At 35.2% G+C, this 16562-nt stretch overlaps 1 protein-coding gene across 13 annotated transcripts in view; it reads left to right on the forward strand.

The window, feature by feature from the left end:
* The window catches only part of CDH19 (cadherin 19), a 117396-nt gene extending 101520 nt beyond the window's left edge, over positions 1-15876 (forward strand). For all 13 annotated transcript variants that reach the window (XM_063326448.1, XM_063326457.1, XM_063326450.1 and 10 more), the window contains 3 exons: positions 6290-6407; positions 8520-8771; positions 12715-15876. In XM_063326448.1, coding sequence (XP_063182518.1) covers positions 6290-6407; positions 8520-8771; positions 12715-13205 — 861 coding nt within the window. In that variant the 3' untranslated portion in view covers positions 13206-15876. The remainder of the gene's footprint in view (positions 1-6289; positions 6408-8519; positions 8772-12714) is intronic.
* The last annotated feature ends 686 nt before the right edge of the window (positions 15877-16562 follow it).

Here is a 16562-nt window from a genome sequence, read left to right on the forward strand (position 1 = left end):
GGTGTTTAAGTCACAGCCCTTGCAGCACCTTCCTTGGCTGGCAGCTTAAGGGATTCTTGTATTAAGTATCCGTCCCTGGAGGTTTTTTCCCATTTCCTACTCATTCCCCAGGTGAATGGGCTAACATCAGTCATCTGACCTAACCTCCCAGGTACACTGCTGACTCTCCATTTTCCTCTTGCAAAAAGAAAAACAGGATGTTCAAGGTTTAAAACAAAAAAAGAAAAAAGGTACAAAATGAGCAACAAAAAAAGCAACAACAAAAATCTATAGACAGAAAAATCTATACCTTTTTTCACCACTCTAATGTATTATTCGGACATAGAAAGAAGATCTTTGGGATATCTGTGATGGTTCCATTCAAACATTTTGCTATGTTCTGATTTCTGAATCACAGACCCTATCTTTTTACACCAGCTTGCTTTATTTCAACCTTGATAAGTCTGCAGTTAAATAAAGCTTTCCCTGTTGCTAAAGTAATTTCTTGATAGCTTTTTACATCCATTTATGTGTTTCTCTATCAGCAGTTGGTTTCTTTGTTCTGCATTTGGTAATTTTCCTCTGCAAAGGCTATTTATGGTTCAGAGGTAACTTGGAGCAAGCTATTTCTTTTGGTCTTCTGGCAACTCATTGACAGATCAAAGTACAGGCATTAAAGCAAATGCCACTTCATGTTCCTTGTCTTCAAGACACCATGAATTAAATATGGAAGCTTATAAAATGGATATTTGTAATCTATGTTTTAGACTTGTCTGCAATATAAAACCCCATGTGATTTATTTCCCAAGGTTTTTATTATTCCTTGCTTACATCTGCATCCTAAAAAATTAATGACTACTTTTCAATAACAATTATATATATATATAAAAAGTATTTTGAAAATCACTGGAGAAAATGGCACTGTGAAGAATAGTAATAGTGACAATAATAATAAACTCTTTGAGCATAGGATACAGAATTATTCCTGTTTAACATTGTAATATGTTGATTGTAATATGATGCTGATGAGCATGATACTTTTACCATTTTGCAGACAGGCAAAATGTTACTCTAGATTTTCTTTTTTCTTTTTTTTCTTTTTTCATTGCTATAGTTTTTTGAGAGTCATAGGCATCTTTAGTTTGGCCTTTGGAGACCATGACAGTAATGTTAAATAATTTTCTCATTAACAAATGATCTTAGAAAGAACAACAGGAAATTGTTACTGAAGCTCATAATTATCATAGAGTTTATAATATTTTATTCAATGTTTATGATTTAAACCAGAATTGATAGCTGATGTACCTCCTTCATTTTTCAGTTTTTGCTCACAGAAAAAAGGTTCTTTATTTTCATCAGCAAGAAGCCAAAAGGTTCAAAAGTGATTTTATAGGTGGCCTGGTTGTCCACCAAATAACAAAATTTACATTTCAGAAGAATCCATTTAAGCAGCTAAAGGGCTTAATCAGAACATTGCATACCTTTTTATCTAAGCCATATTTCTGCAATCAATTCCAAACAACTCAGGAATCTGCCTACATGTTATGAGTTGAGATCAAAGCTTATACAGATACTCTATCATATTTCAATTTCTAAAGTAGCTATCTCTATCTATTTAGCTGGAAATTATATGCTAAGAGATATTCTCAGAGATGCTCTGCACTTCTGGAATTCACTTCCTTCCCTGATCTCAGTTGGGTTGTGTCTTCTTTCATGGGATACATCAAAATATATTTGCAACCTCCAGTTTACAGTGTTTGGGGGAAAGGAAGGCAAGATACTGCAGAGGGAATGACACTATCAAAATATATTTTTTTTTATTTGAGTGACTTTTTCTTGGTGTCTGCCCGGTTTACCATAAAAGCAAAGTAGAATTATTTGGGAAATAAGTTGTTTTTACATAGCCTTAGAGTATACTAGGTTATGATAAAGAATGTGAAACAAATTGTGAGAAAAACTAATTGTTGTCCTAATTACCCAAACTCAGAGGCAGTTAATGGTAGCTTCAGTCTAGAGAATCATAGAATCATAAAATGGTTTGGGTTGGAAGTGACCTTAAAGATCATCTTGTTCCAACCCCCCTGCCATGGGCTGGGTCATGTCCCACTAGACCAGGTTACTTAAAGTAGCATCCATCCTGGTCTTGAACACTTCCAGGGAAAGCTTGTATTGAAGTTTTGGATTTTCTGAAAGATTATCAAAAATTCTTTGTCTACTTTTATTGAAAGAATGTTGATCTTCGTGTCCCTGTATGGTGGTTTTATGAGTTACAGACATGTTTAAATTAGCCTCTGAAAGACATTCAAACAAAAGGATTACATTTCGGTCTATGGGACTATAATCTGAAATTTGACAATAAAAATACATGTAAAGAAGATAGATAGGTGTTTTTTGGCATCATTCTAAATCCATTCATCACATTTATTTGACATTTTGAATGGATTTTTCACTATCCATTTCATGTTATATTTCTGTACTGTCCTATAATGCAGAAGTCATCCACATACTAACCACAACTAAAGTTTTCTTTTGCACATCAAAAAAACACTTTCACTGCATTACCAATATTAAATACATTATTTTCAAAAGGTCTTCAACATGAAAGCTGCTATATAAAATAGACTTCTATCCTACTACAGCTATAATTAGTATCAAATTAAACAGAACAATATTAATAAGGCATCCAAACCCATGTTTCCCTGTTGATCGGACCTTTTGACTTTATAATTGTAGGTAGACGTGGTAAATGATGACCACAATGGGATATTAGTTTTTTTTAGTTACCCTTTATGGGTATGTACGGTAACAACAAACTATTGAATTCTAGAGGAAATTTTCTATAAAATTAATCAGAACACAAAGTGGACCAAATCTGTCCCAAAGATAATACTACAGACATCTCAGAAAGAATGGATTTGATCCAGAAAGGTTAATTTCTAAGGCATTAATAAATTAACTCAGCCTGAAAGTAGAGCTTGAAAGTTTGACATAAGTTAATATCAAATGTCTTACATTATGTATAAGCAAGCTGACCATCCAGAATGTACCTATTTGTATGCAAGGTAATTTCAGCTGTTTTGTGGATATTGGTCTTCATATCATGCAGGAAACAGATTTCAGCTGAAGACAAGCTACACTGAACACACCTACATTCTGAATTAATGCTGTCTTCTCTAATGAATATTTATTTTGGCAACTCTGAGTTTCTGTAATTTGGGGATCATGTATGAAGTGACTTTGATGTCGCAGCTTGCTCAGTAATTTTTATTATATCCAAAGAAGTGACTATGTATTGCAGAGCACTTTGAGTTAGAGATAAGAAAAAAACCCAAATTTATTTACTAAGTACTTAGCATGTAATAAAATAATCATCAGTTACAGTGAAAGTGAAGAGTACTCATTTGATATTACCTCTCTACATAATTAAATGTTGACAGAAGAACAGAGAGGAAATCTTTAACCAAATTCTAGGTGTATATCATTCGTGTTAAAAATGAGCAGTTTGTTAAAACAGATCCTTTCTAACAAATCCTTATGGAAAAAGATTTTTGATAGCAGAGAAGTGAAAGCAATAGGTTAGTTAGCCAATGTTTATTATTTCACCTTGTTATGTTCTCTTCACCATTTACAAAAAGCATCTGAGCAGTAATGATAAGAAAATAAAAAGTTAAAAAGAGAAATGACAGCATCCTTTAGAGTACAAAAACATGGTGAAGCTGTGAAAGCACCATATATTCTAGCAGGCCCTTACTCTAAGCTACATCTGCAAATGCAGTGAGTGTAACTTGTGACATTTTGAAACAGAAGGCACAGTGGCCCATGGAAAATTCCTTTTTCTTTTTTATATGGACCATGATTCAACAACATTATCTCGTAGCAGAATGGAACAGGTAGGAAGAGTTTATCAGCATATACAGATGAACGCAAAAAGGCAGCTAAGTGTCATGGCATGAGCTTTGTAATTGTTATTCCTTTGCTGAGGTGTACACCATTTTGTTTATAGCTGAGCAGAAACATATTACAGTAGACCCAGAGAAATCAGATAATTATTGTGCCATTTTGCTTTTCAAAAGAGAAAGAGAAGTAGTCAAAAAGAGAATCTTGCTCTTGAGGTAGAAGGTCTACCTGGAAAATTCAGGTGTGGACTAAAGTAATGAACATTTTGATCTTTTACCTGCACTAAACTCTGATGGACATTAAACATTATTAAGCAATGGGAAAAAAAACTTACTACTTCTAAGATCTCTGCCAATTTGAACAAAACCAATTCTGTACTCCCAAAACAGGTGGGTGATCAGATCTCTTACATCCTAGAAACCACCGCAGAGCTCCTATTGAAGGACATTGGGTGGAAAACAAAAGAAACTGAAGTAGAAAGACAGACGCGGCAAATCTGTTCCTACTTCCTTCCATCTGTCTAATGGTAATAGAAGCACACTCAAAGGACTCCGAATTATACACTCAGAGTACTATAGCATCAAAATTAATGGTACTGATGTTTGTTCAGATGGACAGTCTATGCCTTAAGTTGAACTTGGTAGAGAGAAAGCCCTTAGAGGCAGAAAGGACTGCAACAGAGAAGCTGTCTTCTTCCTTCTGGACATTTCCATAATTCCAATTCAGTGAGACCACTTGGGATTGAAGAAATAAGTTTTCAATAAATTTTCATCAATACTACCAGGCAGTCAACTACTCCATACTTTTAAGTTTTTGAGGTATATGGCAGAATATTATCATGAAAATGTGCCTTTGCTTGTGTTTTAGACTGGATATATAGTTTTGTTCTCTATTGCTGTTCATATTGAGCATATTCTCGAAACTGTATTCCCTTATAAAAATGAAACCTATGTTTTATTATGAAGGTAATATTAGTGATCAGTTATTGCTCTTCACTCGTTTCTTGAGCTGCATGCCTATACCTGTATTTGCATCACCTTAGCTATCTTGTTTGCTCTGAGGAAAGGGAAAAATACCCTCAAGAAGCTTCATCCTTTGTACACTGTTACCAGGTACATCACTGAACAATCACTCCTCTCATTAGTGGCAATAAAAAAACTCAAGGTTCCTCATTTTTCCATACAGTGAAAATATAGATTTGAAATAAATTTCACATATAAAAAGGGCAGAGTGCTAGGAGTACAAAGCTTCTGGGGTGTGAGCTACATTTTGAACTCTGCTGTGATGATTTGATCAAACTTAGCTTGCTTGCAAAGAAAAAGAATGTGTGCTGAAGTCTTAGATCTTTGACTGAAAAATGTCTTAATCGGGAAAGAGTTTTCAAAGGCACAGATGGAAGGCTGTAGTCACTTCCACTGACTTACTGCTTCGCTTTTAAAGCACCGCTTGGAGCATTCAGGTGCTTTCTGAAAGGTCTGGGGAAAGTTGAGCCTTCAAGTCTCTTGGGTACAAATATCTACAAGGCATGAGACAACTGATAAAATAGAGCCAAGTTCAAATTGGACGCTATCTTTTCTGAAAGTTGGTGGGATTGCATCAGTTCACTTTCCTCCTGATAGGTGAGGATACTCACACACATATGCTGATGCTCATGTCATTAAATATTTACTGATAAAGTAACAAACATAAGCTCTTTTTAAGCAGAAATATTGCTGATTTTGTTAACTGTGATGTGGTTGTTTATTTACAGAGATGAAAGATATTCTTTTGAATGATAACTGTTATTTTTTATTTTATCTTGCAATGACTATCTGTTTTGACATATTTGTAAATGAAGGCTATTTTGCTTTCTTGAGAAAAATCAGCCAAGAAGTTCCATAATCAAACTGTTATAATATCCAGAATCAACAATTCAGCACATGAACTTGTCACCATATTTCACTTACTGGAGCTACAATATATCAGATGAATGATGTCAATGTGTTTGTGGGCTGGAAGGAAATGGATTTTGTATAGGGGGATTTGTTCAAATGTAGAATGATGTATTTTTCACCTTGAAAAAAAAAAAGGACAAAACACTATATATATGATTACTTTTTTTCATTTATGGAAACTTCACTTACCCCTGGTCTTTTGATCCAGAAAATCTTTTACTTTTTCTCAAGGTTTTAATGCTTGCCTCTCTCAAACAGATGAAAAATCAAAGCAGAGTATTTGCAGAATATGAGTCTCAATAAGCCTGTTTGGGTATAGAAGGTGTATATTTGTGACTGCACAAAATGCACTCAATATCTATTCACAGAACCCATCTCTAGCATCAACAGTTTAACATACCTGATGTGTCCTTTTATTGTTTTAAAGAACAAGTAAATAATTTTATTCTAAAAACAATTCTGTTTACCTGTGTTTTCAGCTAATTCAAAGCATCAGTGCAGTGGATCAAGATGACTCAGCAGAAGGTCACCATTTTTACTTCTCATTGGCTCAGGAGGCCACAAACAACTCACATTTTACTGTCAAAGATAATCAAGGTAGTGTCATCTATGTAGCTCTTTAAGACCATCGTAATGAAAGGTGCATGCTTCTTGTGATCCTCACATCACTAATTTTATAAAAATTTACACTTAAATAGAAATTGCCATTATAAGATATGAACATTTTATGAGGTACATTTCAAAACAACAATTCAGTAATACCAAACAGTTTATTTTCCTTTTTCAACATAAACATAAAAAGCAGTTCTATTTCAAGGAAAAAGAAAATGCTGGGATAAAAATGCACTGGTATTCCTTAATGTTTATTTTCTTAATGTAGGATATAGTGGGAAATACCAACTTTCTTGTTAAAATTATCTACTTGTCTAAGAAACAAGATCACCAGAAAGAGAAGATTGCTGTTAATATGTCTGTTACTTTATCACTTCAGCAAGACCACAATTATAAACATAGATAAATAGGAATATAATCTTCTTTCCTGATACATTTTAAACTGCATATGCTGATCACGGATGGCATCATACAAATGTCTTCTATATGTATTTTAATGTTATTCAGAACTAATAATGATTGAGACTTTCATTAAAAGAGTGATATAGAGATCAAGCAAAATCAGTCTGCGGTGAAAACATAAGTGCAACATCTGATGGAACTTAGGGAAGATGGCCGCTTAGAGTCAGTCTGCTGAGACTACAAAGAAGTGTTTCTTCATACTCAGCTAAAAGTACACATTATTCTTATTGAATTTGCTTATTATTTGAATGTTCTGGCTAGATGAATGAATCAATGGAAATAAATTTTGGAAAGTTCAGACTATGTTCAACGGCAAACTACTTCTCTCAATATCTCCAAAGTTAAAGTCAATGTATTAATATGTATTTCAATTCCCAACCTCATTATCCTCTCACTCAGTGCCAGGAAGAGGTAAGTTGTTACAGTAAAGTCAAATTATGTACAAGCTGTACACAATTCCCACCTTTGCTCATTCTGCACAAAGCCCTAGCAGAGCCACACCCAAAGCAATACACTCATTTCCTCTTGGTGGCTATAGATGGGAAAAAGAACAGTCTTCTAATATATTGTAAAACCAGCCCTCAGTCCCTCCTTTTCTGCCGCCTTTCATAGGAATGGCTGTGTGAATTCGTATAGTCCCAGGCAAAGGCAAAAGTGACTCTACATATCTGGAACATTTTATATCTGGAGTTGTAACTCTCTCCGGAGTTGCTTTCTGCACTATGACAGAAACCTAAAAGAACTTAAATGTGAGGGCGTTAACTTCAGCAGACTGTTTGGGTAGGTCCGTTATACAGGTAAGATTAGAAATACTTTTTTATCCTACATACATGTATGCACACATGCAGTAATTCACCCTGCCATGATAAAAAATTCTGACATGTAAATATTTATAGATTTTTCTTCTTTTCCTTTATACACAGGTTTAGACAGGGATTATTTGTTTTGCAACATGCTAAGTTTCAGATTTGAATTAGCTGATATGCAGCAGGAGCTGAACTTAAGCTGCTTACTGTGTTTTGCACAGAACTGATTTCTAAACACTAATAGTTAAATACAAAGCAAGGTGAGAGCCTCTAGCAACTTTTTTCTAATTTAGATAGTAGAAGTTCAACTAGCTCTAGTTTTTGAGTCAGGGAAAGAAATAAAAGACTATTTTATTGGAGTTTTTTCTTGCTTTCTCTTCTTTCCCGTGCCACCTGCTTTCTCTGTGTGCTGCCAGACACACTTTTGAAGCCTTTTGATTGGTAAACTGTCTATATTTCATCTGTGGACTGGTGGATTGGTAGCAGCTGGTTATATGGAACCATCTTAAGAACCAATTAATTAGTCTGAGCAGGTGTCAGGTACTGAACATGGTGGAATTTTTTTTTTTTATCTCTGAACATTAAAAACAGTGCTCCTAGGACAAATTTTATTATTGCCCCTGGAACACATATGTCAAAAAAAATGCAATTTTTCACGAATGGCACAAAAACCCCAGCACACATCAGTGCCTACTTTTACCTTTTAACTTTCTTAATATGTAGCTTTGCATAGTACCATTGTTTTTAAATAGGTCAGATGCCACTGGAATTGTATTATTGTTGTTAAAAAGTGATAAATGCTTATCATGCATAAAAATTTATCTTCTAGATAACACAGCCGGAATTTTCACAGCAAAAAGTGGCTTCAGGAGGCAAGACCAGTTTTATTTTTACTTGCCAATCTTAATTCTGGATAATGGAAGCCCACCGCTGACGAGTACAAATACTCTCACTATCACTGTCTGCAACTGTGACACCAAAGTTAACACCTTCTACTGTCGATACGGAGCTTTCATGTATGCCATGGGTCTCAGCACAGAAGCTTTAGTTGCTGTTTTGGCTTGCATACTAATACTCCTAGGTAAGTATAAGCAAGATTAATTACTTTGTTTCCTTTTACAGTAATCTTGATTAAGTGACAAAGATGTTCCTTTGACTGGAAGCTTGGAAGTACTGTGCTAGCAAGAAAAAATGCAATAAGGCAAAGGTTTCATTTCTTTTCTGTTTTCTTCACTATAATTCCTTCCCCCTAGTTTTCAGTAAAATTTGAATTCTAACACAACGTCCTAAAAGTTGGCTGTAGTTGAGTCATGGTCCTATTTGTCTGTATTGGTCCAAAGTCTGAATTGAGCCCAGGTAAAGCTGAAGACAGCATTACACAAGGAAACTGTCTAGTATATATTAGAAGGAGTAGTACCCCACTTAATCTGCCTTAGTTATGACAGATGTAGAGCTAAGATCAATACAAAGTAATAAAAGAAAAAGAGAATTCAATAGTCTCAGAAAGCAACTCCAAACAAACAGGATCTTTCTTTGTCAAAAAACAAGATTGCAACTGCAGACAGCCTTTTCTCCAAATGTTGTGCATCTCCTTTTTTCCTCTCACAGGACACCAAATTACCCTCCATTACATTCGGGAGCTTGTGGATGTGAAAAGTGGGTTCGAGATTGTTTTAAATGCACAGGAGTTGTGCTTGTAGCTCTGCAAAGGGTCATGCATGGCACTCAAAACCAGACCAACCACCCAAGGCTGGCTGTTCCTGCACTGCATGGGGCTATGGCTGCTCCAAGATATATTGGAGCGACAGCACTCAGGGAAAGAACTTCTTCCCCTGCTGAAGCATGCAGCTATCACTGCTAAAGTGCCCTTCCTTTTTTTTCAGCAAAAGGATATTCCTGCAGTGTTCGATGAGTGATTTGATGACACTGGCACATTATAACAGCAGGCACACCACACTAATCATTCCCCAAAGACTAAATATCCATCCTGAAACTCTGTACCTGTCTGAGTCAGTGAGGTTAAGGTATGACAGCTTCTGAGGCCAGGAAACAGAGAGAAGTGATAGAGCCGCATAGGTTTCTTTTCCAGGCAAAATGATTGACCCTAGAACTTGGTCACTGATGGTGGTCATGGGCCTCAAGACCAAATTCAAGCTGATGACAACAAAGCAATAGGGGAAGACTTCCAAATCCCTGTTGCCCATGTAATAACATGGCATATCCATGTTATGCCATATAGCAGTATATATAGCAGTTTCATAAAACCTCATATCTAAAAATACTACAAAACAACTGATGGATTATGTTAGTAAAACTATTTTTCCACTAATAAAACTACTAACAAACAACTCGAAAATGAAGACAGAATCAGGATTTCACTCAGCAGTGTAATATCAAATCATCATTATAAATTGTGCAAACGTACCATAAAAAAAAGGAAAAATATAATCAGAACCAAAAGAAGAAAACCACAGCATAATATCTAGCTACACAAATATAATGTCCAGAAAGAAAGAAGTAATAATATCCGAAATTACATTGCCTTAAGAAACAAAAACGTTCACTGGAAATTATTCTCTCAATGTATTTGTTAATGAGAGCAAATAAAATAGTAATATTGTTAAACTTCTATATCACTGAAAGAAATACAAAATTTTAAGGAAACTTTTTTCCCATATGAAGGATAACTAGGTAAAGAACATTCTTTTTTCTACCCTCATTATACAATATGACCTCTATCTATTTATAAATAACAGCATACAACACTAAGCATATCATCATTAACTACAAGAAAGCTGAGGCTTGAAAATGATAGCTTGCAGCTCTATTCTGATGCTCTATTTTGATCTGCCATAGTAGCAACAGAAGACAAGAAATACAAGTCCAATAAAACTAATGGAATTATTTTGACTTTACACGAGTGAAAAAAGAAGTTTAACAAGTTAAAAATCACCCATATTCTGCATTCTGTCCACAAGGTTATGGCTTATTTTCCTTAGCATAAAGAATAGAAACTGTCTCTAATTATTTCGTGTTGTACCTTTGACCTCCTGACTGAATCTGTTGGTGAGAACTCATTGAAATTTCTCCTCAAACAGAACCCTGTAATTTAGTCCCACAGTTAAATGAGTTGCCCAGAAGCAGCATGCATTCCTGTTAATTATGAGTCTGCATCTTCTTGTGGTTTTGGGCTCTTAAAATTAGGTGACATGAAGAAATCAGCAGAAACAGAATAGTCTACAAAAAAACACATGTGTTTTTATTTATCCGTGTGAATACATTGACTAGACAGGGCAACGAAGAAAACAAAGGAAGGAAATGTCACAATTGTTATGTCTAGATGGGAGTACCCTTGGTCAGACACTAGCCATTTCTTGACTCCATAACGAAGTCCAGGGATGCACTAGTTCCCCTACTTCCATCTCCTGCTTTCCAACAGAGAAAACAGGAACACACGATTGGATTTGTGGTTTCTAGACTTGCCTGCACTCCCAGAGTCACTTTATTTGAATCTGAACTTTCCTTGTCCCAGGCAATCTTCAGCAGTGGCACTGGAAAGCAGCCTTAGAACTGGCAGCCAATGTGAGCTTACAGAAAGGCCAGCATGCATTTCAATTTTTCTTTGATTGTTGCAGGATATTTGAATCTGATCACTTTGTGTTATGCACTTAAGGGACTGAGGATCAGGCAAACTATATAACTGTGTTACCCAGGCTGTCAGTGGAATTATTCATCAAGGTCCTCTCTCCAGACGGAATAAACCCTTGGTGTCTACTGGGCCTCTCCACAGCACAAAAGTCAAAGCAGGGATATAGATAAATATATTAATCAGAAAGAAAGAGAAAGTCATCTACCACACTGTTTACAGACACATATATTTTAAATCCATTAAATCTTCAAATGTATTTTTGTTATTATTCAAAGTGAAATAACAGAAGTTTCTATACATAATAGGTTTGCCACTTATCTGAAATCTGAAGTTTTGTGCCATTAGAAGAGTTCACCATGCAAAGGTTTTGGAGAGTTGAAACCATCTGTGTTCTGTAAACCTATAATAACATTGTAGAAATTCTTGTTTCCAATGCTTTCAAGTTTGGTGTCTGTATCTCCCAATCAAATGAAACAGTATACGGTAACTATGTAGAAATAAAGAACTACTTCAAGTCCCTCATATCCCTAAGTGAAGTAAAATCCTGCCATTGTTGGTAGTTGCATCATGTTATGTCCTGAGTAAAAAATTACAGTCCACAAACTACTTATTTATTAAATAGAACTGCAGTAAGATTTCATTAAAAACCGAAATCATTAATATCTGTGAAAGTCATAGACTATTTCAAAGGGATCATTCAGCTAAAAATGAAATGAAGTAGCATTAAGAAATAATGCTTTAAAATAAAATTTAAAAAATCTCTCATATATGAGAGAAACAAGCTGCTCTGATTCATAGGCCTTGGTAGTAAGTACTGCTACAACATGACATAAAATTTAGTGATAATTTTAAAATTTCCAAACCAACATAACAGAAATAACTGAACCACACACTGCATAGACTGTGGAACCGAATGATTCAACCAACTGAGGAAGATGTCTTGCTCATTGCCTCATTTTTCATTTGATCTTCCTGGGGCTTTGATTCGAGAGAGCGTGAGAGATTAAGAATTCAAATTCTGAATGTGAAATTGATATATTATGTGATAAATCAAGGCAAGTTCAAAAAGCATAACCTGTCTTTCTGTCATTTTCAAACTCCCATCTACCAAAAGAACCGCTCCATTTCATTCACCTATTTTATAAGCCCCATTGTAGCCATTTTCCCACCACTTACTATGCTCATCTCAAAACCATAAAATCCATAAAAATTACAGCTCTATAAATATGTTAAGATAGCTTCACTTTGCAATAGCATTGATATTAAGAAATGTTACCATTTTTCAAGTCTTTCCAAAGACATTCAAAGTCTCTGATTCTGTTTATATTTTCCCTTGGATGATTTTTTTTGTTGTTGTTGTTTTTTTGTGTGTCAGTGTTCTTTTTGGCAATTGTAGCAATAAGGCAGCAGAGGAAGAAGTCTCTCTTTTCAGAGAAAATGGAAGAATTCAGAGAGAACATTGTCAGGTATGACGATGAAGGAGGGGGTGAGGAAGACACAGAAGCCTTTGATATTTCAGCACTGAGGACCCGCACTGTCATGAGAACGCACAAACCTCGAAAGAAGGTCACCACAGAAATCCACAGCCTCTACAGACAGTCTCTGCAAGTTGGCCCTGACAGTGCAATCTTCAGGCAATTCATTTCAGAAAAGCTTGAAGAAGCAAATACAGATCCTACTGTTCCTCCATATGATTCACTTCAGACCTATGCGTTTGAGGGGACTGGCTCTTTGGCAGGATCCCTCAGCTCCTTAGATTCAAACATGTCAGACACGGATCAGAGTTATGAGTACCTTACAGACTGGGGACCTCACTTTAAACAGCTTGCAGGCATGTACGCTTCACATAGAAGTGCGGGGGATTAGTTACTCTTTGGTTTGTTGTTTTGTTTTCCTAAATCTCAGCAACCAAAAACAGCTGTGGATTTTGAGAAAGGAGATCATCCCACATTTATGCACAAAAAATATAAGCCCGAGACTTTTTGTCTGGAAAGTCTTGGATATAGAGGTCTTCTGAAAAATCACACCAGGCGTGTCATGAGGTGAGGGGATAGAGACTCCTGTTCGAAAATCTCGTGGCTATTTAGGTACCCAAATGCAAACTGCTGCTTTTGGTCTCTAGGCCCCCTTCTGGATAATGAACACCTGGGTCCTACAAGTACAAAAGGAGGAGTAGAAGCCATAAAAGGATATTGTACATATTCTGTCATCCATAAGCTTTAAACTGTTTCCAAAGTTAAGACAGATTTTTGCTGTTGCAGTTGAATATATTCATTAACCAAAGTTAAACAAGCATATTTGTGTAATGCTTCCTTATATAAATATACTTGTGTGAAAAAACAGACCCTAGATATTCTAATACAGTTGTCAGAAGTGCTCACAGAATCATCTATTTATTGTTCTTAGAATGATAAAACTAAAACAAATGTCTTTTCCTACCAGCGTAAAAACAAAGACCTATTAGAACATCAGCAAGTATTTGCTCCCATTTTAGTTTTTAATGGAGCTATTGGAAAATGTATAAATGAATACCTATTTTAGCAAATAAGATAGAAAAAAGGAAATCAGTTCAAGTTAGAATCAATATTCAACATAAATACTGCAATTGGCAACATTATATATTACTGTACTTAGAACAAAATGCTATCTAAATACAGGCAATTTTCCTTTTATTGAGAGTTCAAAGGATGACTGATTTAACAGTACAGATTTATTTTTTTATTATGAAATATAAAATTATCTGCAGTAGTCAGTTTTATTATATCAATATTAAAAATCTTTAAAATGCTAAGCTGATGGTTATAAAACTTTATGAATAACATTAGATAATAAGATAATAAAATGCTTTAATGTTAATCCACTTCTGACAATGATCCTGAACTATTCTGCAAGACTCAAGCCAGACTTCAAAATTAATTCCCCACCCTATTTTTTCCAAACATTCCATAGTGAATATAAAGCTGTCTCAGAATATTTCTTCACTCTTACTTATACCATTGCCTGGCAGCAATTTTGGATCTGAGGGTCATCAAATATGTTCAAAATGGTCTATCTGGAAAAAGCTACCTGCCTGCTTTTAATTCACCTCTTTTCCGTCAGGTACTTGTTTTACAGAAATTACATCATGTTATCAACTGATGCAATTCCACGGCTGAAAGCTGTCATCAAGATAAAGAAAATTATGCAACATGTTTCTTCTCCCCCACACCCCTCCTTTTTTTTTTTTTTTTTTTTAAATAAGATTTTGGGTAAGTGCAACTGCAGTATAGAGAGCCAGGCAAAGCTTATGCAAGGAAGAAAACAAACATACAAACCCCCAACAAACAAACAAAAAAGCATGTAACATACAAGCTCTGCAATGTTTGCTACAATTGTTGTTCACTGAAGAAAATCAAGGTATGTAGGCTTAGCGGAAAGGTGCCAATGCAGAGTTTAAATTCCTGTCAGTTAAAAATAAAACACGTGGAGGAGTCTGAAAATCAGGAAAGATTTCCAATGTGAGGTCCGGTAAGGGGAGAAATGTTATTCATAATATTCATAGCTGGAAAAATACCAGGGGCGGGAGTTCATCTGACCAGGTGCAGATGAAGCAGCGTCTGCTTCATAAGGAAAAACTGTTTCTCTCCAGTCTTGTGCTAAGACACAAGTATGAATGAGCAGCTACAAAACAGCTTTAAAAAGATACACCAGTAAAAAACATTGTATTAATGACTCTAACATTTGTGTTCAATGGTTCTCCAACAGATGTGACAAAATAACTTTTATTTGAGATAACATTGTACATATTACTAATTTGCTCCATGGAGAGTAATAGAGAAAGAGAGAACAATTGTACATGCACTGGTTGTTGAAGGTGGTGAAGAGTATATTTTTAGGATTAGGTCTATAGATTAATTTGGGTTATACCTTAAACAAATACTTATTCCACAGATGGTCCCAGTGGCATTAATAGAATTCCTCGTGCTTTCAGGTTGTATTTAGTACAAAAAAGATAACAACGTCTGATCCTTTCTTGATCCAGAGATTTTGTACATTTATGTGGGGAAACAGCCTTGAACACTAGACCATATTTGCACTTATAATTTCCTCTTTTTACTGTAAGGAACTTTAAAAATAAATATATATTTTTTTTAACCAGTGCACACCACCATCACGTAATTTTTGTAACCAATGTATGCCATTGTCAGTAACTTCTATATTAAAGAGAATAATGGTCTACAATGGGTCTTAAATGATTTTTATCTGAAAAGGCATAAAACTGTGTTTGCACAGCAGAGAAAGGGAGTGTTTTGCTCTGAAGTAAGAAGTAATTCCCAACTGTTACTGGGACACATCTTATTAGATTCCTGGTATTCAATCTAAATCAAACCTGTCCATTTATTTCCACATGTGAGAAAAGAATCACTGAACTGACCTAGTCACTTCACACTTCTTTTGTTATACTGTACTTAGTTTAGCTGAAAAATGTCTTCAAAAAGATTTTGTAGCGGTGTCTGCTTATTTGAGGGAAGTAAACATTCTGAGGAAGCCAAAATTAAACACATAAGAGGTATCACAATAATTAATAGTATGAAATTAATAAAGAATAAGTTATAAGTCAGAGTTCCTGATGCTGGTATCTATTAAACTGTGGAATGATTTTCCCAAGAGAATCCTCCATTACCTTTATTTTTTAAAATTTGTTAGTAGCTAGAATTAGCTATGCTATTGCCTGAAGTGAAGAGTGCAAGTATGGTACCAGATGGTAAATACATATTCAGCTATTCATGACCTCCCTGAGAGAATATAAGAAAGACTTATTGACTGGTCAAAGGAAGTACGATAATACACACTGCTTTTCTGTATAAATGCTTTGAAGAGATGTTCCTGTATATTTCTTTTTCTGTAACATGATAATGAGACAGGTCAAGAACTGGTGAAGTACCTGACAAAAGATTGGTTTCCCATTTCAGTCCTTGCTCATAGGGATTCAGAGTGTTGTGTTATTGGTTTTATTACTTAAAAGCTAAGGAAATGAAGACTATGCATATATTAATAAATGCTTAACATTCAGATGTTTGAAGTTAAAAAACAAAAGAACAAAATCACTTGATAACACATTGCAGCTTCACACCTATTGTTGTGACTGGAAAAGGGTATATAATTTTGTATATCACAATGTAGGGGTTTTATTATCATAACACTGAGAAGCAGTTCTGCTTGCCACTGAGGATAATCTTAGTC

The sequence above is a fragment of the Chroicocephalus ridibundus genome, chromosome 2 (genome assembly GCF_963924245.1).
Source record: "Chroicocephalus ridibundus chromosome 2, bChrRid1.1, whole genome shotgun sequence".
Lineage (NCBI taxonomy): Eukaryota > Metazoa > Chordata > Aves > Charadriiformes > Laridae > Chroicocephalus > Chroicocephalus ridibundus.